The sequence below is a fragment of the Phycodurus eques genome, chromosome 2 (assembly GCF_024500275.1).
Source record: "Phycodurus eques isolate BA_2022a chromosome 2, UOR_Pequ_1.1, whole genome shotgun sequence".
In the NCBI taxonomy this organism is placed as follows: Eukaryota; Metazoa; Chordata; class Actinopteri; order Syngnathiformes; family Syngnathidae; genus Phycodurus; species Phycodurus eques.
The window spans coordinates 29902617-29913215 of NC_084526.1; the positions used below are offsets into that span (position 1 = coordinate 29902617).

At 41.8% G+C, this 10599-nt stretch overlaps 1 protein-coding gene across 3 annotated transcripts in view; it reads right to left on the reverse strand.

Annotated features, from left to right (window-relative positions):
• The window catches only part of LOC133399093 (protocadherin-9), a 244805-nt gene extending 234656 nt beyond the window's left edge, over positions 1 to 10149 (reverse strand). For 2 of the 3 annotated variants that reach the window (XM_061670219.1, XM_061670216.1), the window contains exons 1-2: positions 9925 to 10149; positions 5872 to 8980 (exon numbers count right to left, since the gene is read on the reverse strand). In XM_061670219.1, the coding sequence (XP_061526203.1) occupies positions 5872 to 8907 (3036 nt within the window). In that variant the 5' untranslated portion in view covers positions 8908 to 8980; positions 9925 to 10149. The remainder of the gene's footprint in view (positions 1 to 5871; positions 8981 to 9924) is intronic. The other variant, XM_061670218.1, reaches the window with a different exon arrangement.
• Positions 10150 to 10599: the final 450 nt, after the last annotated feature.

Below are 10599 nucleotides of genomic sequence, written 5' to 3' on the forward strand. Positions count from 1 at the left end.
GTACATTGATGAGGGTTACAGAGTCTTTGTGAGTGATGAGGCCTTGTAGCATAGCAGTCAATTGCAGTCACATTTCACGTCAAACAAATTCCTCACCCACCCCCCTCGGTTAGCTTTGGGCGTGTTTGTCTGGCAAAGCCATTATCACAACTATTAGCTTGGACGCAGGCACAAGCTAGTAGCCGAGCAGCAGCCCGTGCTTCACATGTAACAACAACTGAATGACAAAGACATGTCTCCCTCTGGGTTTGTCATGTCAGAACATACAGCAATGCTTTGCCCATCTTTTACACTACCCCCCACCATTCCCAGGAAGCAAAGTGGGCACTGAACACAAAGCACTCCAATCTGTCACAAATGATCAGAACACAAAAAAGGTGGCCATGCCATCGGTGATTTAACATTGCAAGTAACAGCACTGACCCCGATAAAAGATGGGTGAAAGGTGTGACTGAGGGGGGTCGGCAGGGGGCAATTGGTGGTGGGAGTTGGGCAGGTGAGGGGTGAAAAGAAGAGATGGGTTCTTGGGGTGAGGGCATTCACACAATGATGTACCATTATAACTTATACTGTATATCATCTTTGAAGACAAGCAACAAGTCAAGAAACATTTTCTTCCACCCTCTACTCGTATTTTACATGTGCCGTATGTACCTGAAATGGTGCAGAAAGTTTTTTTTTTTTTTATCATCATGCTGTGTTAGAAGAAAACAACTCACGAGTATGTCAGCTTGATCGATTGCAGTCGAGAAATGGGCAAGGACCTTTCTGGATTAGTGAAAACATGAATATGACTGAAGTAATGACAGTCCCACAAAAGCCAAAATAATGTTTGTTTGTTGTGTTTTTTGTGTGCATGCAGAACATGAATATCCTATAGTGACTCTCGGGATGATTGATCATCAGTCAAGTTTGCTGTGAGAATTTGTAGAGATAGACGATATTTACTTTTAAGATGAATGGCTTGTCAGCCAAAAATGGCAGACAAACAAACAATGACAGACAAAGAAAAATCTCATATGCGCAGACACATGCACACGTGCACACACACACAGACTCACACACACACGCTTTGATATATGACAGCAACTGCTATGATCAAAACTTAATTTTATGTATGATGGCAAACTTAAGGATGAGGGTAGAAAATATACTCACAGAAATACGAATGTGTACAAACAAATTCAAGATAAATCCTGGTAATTTGCCATCATCTGTGTTTCGGGTTGTATGCTGCAGAAATTTAATCGGAAAACGTCTGAAAAAATATACAAAAAAAAGAAAACCAAATAACTCACAGTCCAGCAGGTTTACAGACACCGTTTCAATTTATTTTATTGTTTTGTACAGACAAAACTGGATGCCCTCAAGCATCTAATCTACTCTGCTACTGCTCATATCCAATACCTTAGTTGAGGCCAAAAGTCATTCAGTTCACATATAGAACATAACTTCTGATTTGAGGCGTTATCTCTGCAGGAACAAGCCCCCCACCCCCACACCTCATGAATGACTTGTGAGGTTTGCGCAAAACCTGTTTTTTTTTTTTTTTTTAATGACTCTTAGGTAGGACTTCTAAATTACAGAATGGAGTAGTCACATTTTCCTTTTAAAATATCTTTTGAATGTTTCATTTTTCGACAGTATTGCTCTGTGAATTAGTGTGTTAATGTCATTAAAACCCTTTTAAACCCAAAAGAAAAATGCGTCCCCCATACACTGTAATCAGTCCAATTTACGTCATCCACCACATGATCTTGAGACAAAAGTACTTTCTGCATGTACAGTACAAGGACATGGTGAATGATGGTAATCGATAATAATCGCTGGTTTCTCTCCCACTTTGTCATTCACACTGGCAGCATCCTTGTCAGCAAACCCAAGAAGACGAAGAGAAGTGCAACAGACATTCCCCTTAGGTGCAACATTGTCATAGTCCATTACTCTTCTCAAACTTCCCTGCTTCCATCAACCCTCGTATGTACCACTAATCCTGTTATTAATGTGGCAAATGAACCTGCACAAGAAGAACAAGCCCCCCAAGGTTCCTTAATTACGACGGTCAGTACCGTATTATTTTTTTTTGCGTAGCCCATCCATTCATTAAGCAAAAAGACAAGGCTATCATCAATTTCTATCTCATGTTTTTTCTTTCTGTCATCCCTATACACTTGGTGTATAGTTGATTATTATACAGGCTGCTTATTTCCATTCAACTAATACTACATCATAAGTCACGATGATTACTCTGGGAATACATTGTTCGCCATCAGATAGAATACGGAATAAGTACCTAGTGAAACTGTTCGAAAGGGAGTTCCTATAAAATATCAGCACTGCTGAGGTATGATTTGCACATCAGAGTACAGTGTGCGAAAACTGAACAGTTGGTCCATACTTGGAAGTCCATGCGTGTTTTCTGCCATATTAAGAAGAAAGGGGGAAAAAAATCATCCGCAGCAAATAGATCATTACACATGACATGTTGGAGCAATGTGGTCGCATCACTGTGAGTCCCATATAAGGCTGGTAATTGTGCACCCACATACAGAGTATTGTCACATTACCATAACAAAGTGAGTGGGAAAAATGGAGCCATCTCACAGTCACGGGTGCCTCACATAATAAACAGCCTTATTTTCACAGTCACCATGGAAATTATTGAAAGGTGAAGAACAGAGAATGTTGTCCAATTGTTAAATTCTCAGTCTCGTATCTCTCAGTGATTTTGTCCCAGCAAATATGAACATTGACTAGTTAAAGCACGGATTTTAATCAGTTTAGCACGATGCCTAATACACCATCTCACTGACTACTTATAAGCTTGGTACGCTCGGTGAAATCATATTAATGTGTCCTCAATATGAGCCTTGGGATCTAATCTGCAGTGTGTGGTTAATGTATAGCCACTGGGCACGTGTTATGCTAGTGAACCATACCTGTGTCTCGCGTTTAGATGAGATTAGATTCCATGTTCTTGTCAATATTTTGTACAGGTACCACTCAGTGAAATGCACAATACTGAAAGGAAGTAACTGATGCTGAAACAGCAGCAATAGTATGCTCGGTTTCTTAGAAGCTTGTGTTGCCTTGTGAAAGTAGGACAGCATTTTTATGCTTTTTTACTCACTGTTGTTTCCACCTATGTTGATCCCTAGAGGATAAATAATAAGAGAAAAAAAGACAGACAAGGCAAGGATTGCGCCTATTGCTATCAGCATGCTGGGGGTCTCTCGAAAGCCACACAGAGTGATGATGCCACTTAAAATGTCTCCTATTTCTCTTTCCCAATTTTATCTATTAAAGAAGAGAGAAATACTGCCAGTGGAATTGTCATGCTTTCCTGCCCAGCTCTCGACCTTTTATCCTCTCTCCAGCTACTTGTTAATCAATTTACTTTCAATTTTCTTATTTATTGATTGATGCTGATGCTGCATAGAAGTGACTCCAGAGAGCTGAAATAGAATGGCTTTTCAATCTAGGAGTAAAAAAAAAAAAATCAATTCAAAAGCTATTCCCCAAAAGCTTGAGCCATGTCTTTACCTTAAATATCCTTGTTCGCTTAGTTGCTTATTTCACGCTAACATCAAACAACAGGAAATGATTGATGACTTTAGTTATTCATCAGAAAACAATGTAAAGACTAAATTCTCCTATCAGGCAATTTTCCACATTGGTGTTTTACACTGCAATTCAGTGCAATAATTTTTAATAGAATTAAAAAGAATGTATTAATTACATAGGGTTCAATAATGTATTAATTACATAGGTTAAGAATGCACATGATTTTACTGTGCAAAAAACAAAAACAAAAAAAAAACATGAAAATTTGGATTCAACAAAAGCATTGAAAATATAGTCTTCATCCCCAGTGCTTTCTAAATAGCTTACCATAATCGATAACAGCCATTTAACCTCAAATATAAATACATCAGCGAGATGACGTGGAATTGATATGACCGTAAAACAACCACCTGTTTTGAAGTCAGCAAGCTCCCAAAGATTGGTGCTAGGTACAAGGAGAGCAATGATTAATTATTTTTCATGTACTCAGAAGAACTTGAAATAATAAAAAAAAGACTTCCAACAGTTATGACAATGATTTTATATTTTTTAATAAAATCATTCCATATGATAATGAGAAGAAGCAAATAAATGTCCAGTCAAAATGAATAGACTGGGAGACTAAAAGAAGAGTGAGCCACAATCGAAGGTCAGTTTTGACCCGCGTATACATAAACATAATCAATCAAGTAAGCCGAGATTGTTGGAGAACAGGTGCGCTGAAGTGTCTGCATTATTTGCTCTGGCACAACATAAAATACAATGTGTTTGTGTGCTCCTTTTCATCATGTGTCAGAATTATAGATCCCAATAAGTCTTTCAGAAAGCAAGGCGTGAGTGAAAGAATCAATGAAGACGTTCTTACTATATAGTGTCATATCTCATGTGCTATCCTGGTTGTCACACCCCACAACCACCCATGTCATCACCTTGTCTCATCCCCCACCACACTCGCCAGCAGCCACGCACTCACACTAACGGCTGTCTGGGAAATGATGGCAAACTGACTGCTATCTCTCGCACAAAAAGGCATTAAATACCCGTCCACATGCAGTGACCCGGATGTACACATCGACATCGAGTCTCGCACAGCATCACCCTAGTAATTCCTCTTACTCTCCTGGCTAGACTTATCACTCTCATCTCTACCTGCCGATATCAATCTTCCTTGGGCAGCCGCAGCATCGTTAGAAGAGAGTATTTCACTTAGAACGCCAACATAGATTTCACTCCTTTCTTTTCCTGCCTTGCATGGACCACTGCAGGTTGGCGTAGTGCCAGGCATTGCCGTGTAGGTCAACACTGCCACCTAAAGGTTCAGTACCACTACCAATCAAGCCTGAGCCACTGACAACTCTCACTTGGCCCTCCCTCTGTCCTCTTTCTCGTCCCCCACCTCAACTGCTCCCTGTATTTGTCCATGTGTGTTAGATTAGAACTGTTTGTTGTGGAGTGTGGCTTTATTAGCAGAAAAATTAATAAGGCTTTGATCCCCCCCACCCCAAAAAAAAGCAGCATGGATTATGTTTAAATTTGAGGCTCATTATTAACTAATCCTTTTTGAATTGGATGTGTATCAAGTCCCAGATAAGCCTCACTCAGTTTGTTAGTGTGCTTTGGGAGGAAAAATGTAATTTCGCCTTTGATGATGTGGCAAAGACCCGTCTGTGACGTTCACATTTGACACTATGGTGGACTAATTGTTACTTGTTGTTTTTGCTTACAGCTATTTAAAAGGTTGCACGGTCTTGTGTGATATCACAGTACATGCTCGAACACTGAAACAAACAAAAAACATGAATGCACTCAAGAGTTTTATGAGAAGTGAAACGTCTGCTATCTTTTTAGAGATTGTGTACCTGTTGTCAGGTTTGAGTAGACAGGCAAGAAAAAAATGTTTCTTTCACAAAGAACAGTGGTTCACAAGATATAAATGCACAGTTGTTGTTTTTTTTTTAACCAATGATCTATCCTGGTTGCAGAATACATAAATAAGGCAGCCACTCACCCATTTACATTTTGATAATTGAAACTAATACAAACTTTCATGACACAACCACGAGTCTTTGATTGTACCACCAAATTATGTATGTGACAGAAGAGTCCATAAAATCTATAATTAGTGGATGTCTTTTTTTTTTTTCATTTAGGGTTAAGTTTGATAATTTGGAAAATCCGTGTGCTTCATTTACTTTATTGTTGCATCAGTAACTGAAGTGTGAGTCTTAAATCGTAACTGCCACTTTAGCACTGTGGAACAGGGCAGTTATAGGCACTACTTATAGACCAGTAAAAGTGCTCTTTTACCTGCTGTCTGGTGTGCATGGGCGCCTTCGTCTTGAACCCTCCTTGGGAGCTGCACTCTGAGGCACTGAAGTGGTCGGAGCTTGTCGAGGACCGCTTGGAAAGGGTGTCACAGCCCCCAACAAACGTGTTATCCAGTGGCAGCTCCTGAATCACATGATGCTTCTTCACTGAGACCGGCGTGTCAGCCTTGAGGTGGAACGCTGATTGCGGGGAGGCAGATTTGTAGTGTCGGGCCAGGTCAGGGCTGCTTGGTTTGAAGGTGGTCGTAGGTGTGGCATTCCAATCAAAACGTCCAATCCCTTGCTCTTCCAGTTCGGTGGGCAGACTGATGGTTCCGTTGATTGGCTCATGGGCGGGGTCATCAGGTTTGTTTCCCTCAATGGTAACAAAGTTGAGCAAGGAGCTCTTTGGAGATTTCCTTTTCTTGCGCCTTTTCTTCTTATTTTGCTTGTTCTCTGTGTTTGGTGACATCCACTCTGTCCCCTGTTTTTTCCTCTGTGCAGCTTTGAACCTGGAAGTGTGCCGGCAGCGCAGCAGGACAGTCACAAAGATGACAATAATCACAACTAAGGCACCAGTCACAAAGGCTATCATTATTGTTAAATAGTCCCCACTTTGATAAATTTCACTGCTTTCGCTGATGTTGCGCTCGATCGGGGTTTCCATCCTACGCCGGATGAGATCATTGATAAGAGTGTAGTTGCCCACAGTATCATTGACATAAAGGAATACCAGCACCAGAGTATGGAGGGACTTTGGATATCCTAAATCACTGATGTTGACCACTAATCTGTGTAATCCTATGTCGCTCACTGCTGGCTTTTCCTCCAGGGTGATGTTCCCAGTGACTGGGTCAATCCTGAACAGACCCTTGTTGTTGCCATGCACAATAGTGTATTTCAGTTCAGCATTCATCCCTGTATCACCATCTACTGCAAATACTTCTGCAACCACAGATCCAGGGATGGAGGACAGAGGGACGAGCTTAAAAGATGTGTTCGACGGGGGTGAGATGACAACGGGGGTGTTGTCGTTCACATCAATGACATTGATGGTCACCTTGGCAGCTGAGGAGCAAGGAGGCCTGCCACTGTCCACAGCCCTTACATCAAAAGTGTACGAACTCTGTTGCTCTCGATCAAATGACACATTGGACTTTATAACACCAGAGAAAGGATCCAATATGAAGTTTTCATTGTCGTTCAGAATGGAAAGAGAAACGGCAGCATTTTCTCCAGCATCAGAATCTGTCACGGTTATCACCCCGACTGTGCTATATTTAGGAAGATTCTCAGATACAAAAAACTGAAAGTGGTTATGTGTAAACTTTGGGTTGTTGTCATTTTCATCCAACACAGTTACAATGACAGCTGCTTGTGTCTGCAGGGGCGGGGTGCCATTATCTCTTGCCGTTATCGTGAACAGGAACTTGTCTTGATCCTCACGGTCGAAAACTCTGGATGCAGTCAGAACCCCTGTTTTGCGATCAAGGTCAAAGAATGATGCATTTGGTCCGAGCTGATAAACGATCTCTGCATTTTTTCCGCTGTCCTCATCCGTGGCACTAAGAGTGGTTAGGAACAGGTCCCGCTTGTTGTTCTCCATGACAGCCAGCTCAATGACGGGTTGAGTGAAAATAGGTGCGTTGTCATTCTCGTCCTCCAGCCTCACTCTCACTAAAGCAGTCTGATTTAAGCTCGGTTTTCCAGAATCAGAAGCCACAATTTTGAAGTTATATTCCTTGGTCCCTTCATAGTCAAGCAGTGCGGATGTCTCCAACAGATACTGGTTGTCATACACAGCTTTGAGATGGAAGGGCACATCCTTCTCGATGAAGCAAATGACCTTGCCGTTTATGTCAGTGTCTTTGTCTGACACTGTAATGAGGGCTATCTTGGTATTGATGGGATCCTTCTCAGAGAGGAAAACAGTGCCATTAATGGGACTGATGATATATCTCAAGTCTATATTTGGGGGATTGTCATTCACATCAGTCACATTTATTGAGATGATAGCTCTGGCAGGGCTTGGGCTGCCATCACTAGCCACAACAGAGAGCTTATGTATTGCAGTCTCTTCCCTGTCCAGAGGCCTCTGCACAGTGATTAGGCCAGATGCCGTATTCAGTGCAAAGAGCCTCTTTGTAACTGGTGACACCTGAGTGCCAAATACATATCGAATCTCTGCATTTGCCCCTACATCTGCATCTGTGGCCTGAAGCTGCACAACAGATGTGCCAATAGGGGAATTCTCCGGAATATGCACCTCTACCTGACTTTCTTTAAAGACAGGTCTGTTATCGTTGACATCTGTTACGGTCACTTGGAGAATGGCAGTGCTGGATTTCTGTGGGCTGCCACCGTCCTCCACTTTAATCTTCATCACATATGTATCCTTCTGCTCTCTGTCCAGATTCTGCTGCACAATGAGCTGGGGCCACTTCTCCCCCTCAGGCGTTTCCACTATGTCTAAGCCAAAGGCACTTTGCCCATTGATCAGCTCATATTTGTGGACGCTGTTTGGACCAGTGTCTGGGTCAGTGGCCGAAGGAATAGCAAAGCGACTGTTAATGAGCGTGTTCTCTGGTATGGAGATGTTTATCACTGGGGATGGGAACATGGGAGCATTATCATTTGTGTCTCTGACGATTATTTTGATTTTAATCAGCCTGAAATAATCATTAGGCAGGATGACCACTTCAATTTCAAAGGAGCACTCGGTGTCCTCAAAGGAGGGACCAGGGCATAACTTCTCCCTATCTATTCGGTTTGATGTTGTGAATATCTCACCGGTGCTGCTCAGAACGCGGACCAGAGGGTTATCTCCTGCTTTGGAGACCAGCCGGTATACAAGATTAGCACTTGCTCCAGTGGCAGCATTTGTATGGGAAATGTTAAGGTCCCTCGGTATATTTCCAATGAGGACATTTTCTTGCAGCTCCTCCCTGATGGGGTAGATGAGTTCTTGGGCTATTGAAGGATCTAACCATATGCAAGCAAGCAGAGCACCCAGCAGGTAATAGTCTTTAAGATCCATGACAGAAGCGAGGCAAAAGTTTGTAAGAAAACTTTGTAGCAGACTTCTCACTAATGACAGGAATCTTCCAACCCTGAAAATACAAAAAGAGAATGTTTCAGTCAATACATTACACACTTTACACAAGGCATAGTGATCATATCAAAATGACACACACACCACCCCCTATAACCATTTATCTTAACCACATTAAAAATAATGAGCCATTTTTAATTTGTTCCACCTTTTGAATGAAAATATGGCATCCATAAATATATGTTCTTTGAAAAACATTCCATAGAATACTTAAACAGTTTTAACTGTCATGATTCAGCAATATGATTGCCTATGGCAATGTATGTGATACTACATTTATTACAGGTTTTAAAATACCATTATATTGTACTCATTATAATGACCTGGTTGAAGTTTCATAACTCTCCCATTTAAATTTTAGGTCAACAAATTGAAAAACTAAACAAATGTAAGAAATGTATTTAAAAACAAATTTCTGAATCAGGCCTAGTATGTTTTATCTGCCCAAAAATGTCTAAAGGAACAATTCATCATAACACTGCATCAACCATTTAGGTTGCTATTTTTGTGTCTTGCTCCATTAGGACACACTAAACAGCCCGATGTTAACAAAACGTCACCACACGTTACACACTCTCATTAGTTTTACAGATAAATTGCTCAAATTAAAGAGTTGAGTTGTGTGTGGGCTCCTGAATGAATGACTGCGTATGTGTAAAGCTTTTCAAACATAACCAGTAGAAAAAAAAAATTATTCTCAGCGGGAAACTCAGATATGTTCTTCGTTATAGTGTACACACCCAAAATCAGCAATATAACGCGAGAAAAATTTATTTATGCCAGCTCATAGTCCTTTGAAGACATTCCTCATAGGCATTGGCGTTCTTTGGCATTGGTAATTAGGTGCGCGGAAAATGGAAAATTGAGTTGCACTAACAACGTGCGTGCCTCAGTTTCCTATCGAATTTAACTTCACTAATGGAAAGGATGCAAGCATGTCACCTGCGGCTGTTGCGGTGATCAGCGTCTCATCTTCCAGCAAGCAGGTGGGCAGTGGGTTTTTTTTTTTTTTTTTTTTTATGAGCTCCCGCTTGACTTCCCGTGAAAAACGCACTTACTACCTGTAAACGTGAAAGCGCCAGCAAGATGAACACAAGAGGACCCACTCTTATCCCCTCATGTCTCAAGTCCATGGGGCTTCATCGTCACTCCACCATGGCATGCAGCCCATGGATTAAGGCAAAAAAAAAAAAAAAAAAAAAAAAAAAAAAAAAAAAGGTGTAAAATGTCCGATTCTGTGAGCCTAGTTGCTGCAAAATTTAAACAAGAGGCTTTCAATGTCAACGTTTACGCGCCACTCATCCTTGCGCCCTCACTCACGGAGCTGGTGATTTTGCTTCAACTCTCTCTTTCCCTCGCTCTTCTGTCGAGCCGCAGGAGGAGTGGTGAAGTACACGGACGCCCACTCACCCCGCCGAATCATCTCCATTGGTCAAGCCGGCTCTCTTTCAGCAGCGTCGACAGGCGGAGTACGAACAAGATTGGCCCGGAGGAACGTCACTTATAACGGGTCGCAGGGCTGTGCGCGGTGGGATGCTCCGCGAAGATGCTGCAGGCTGCGGAGACGTTTCACCATCACCCCCCCCCCCCCCCCCCCAAAAAAAAATAATCCTAGAG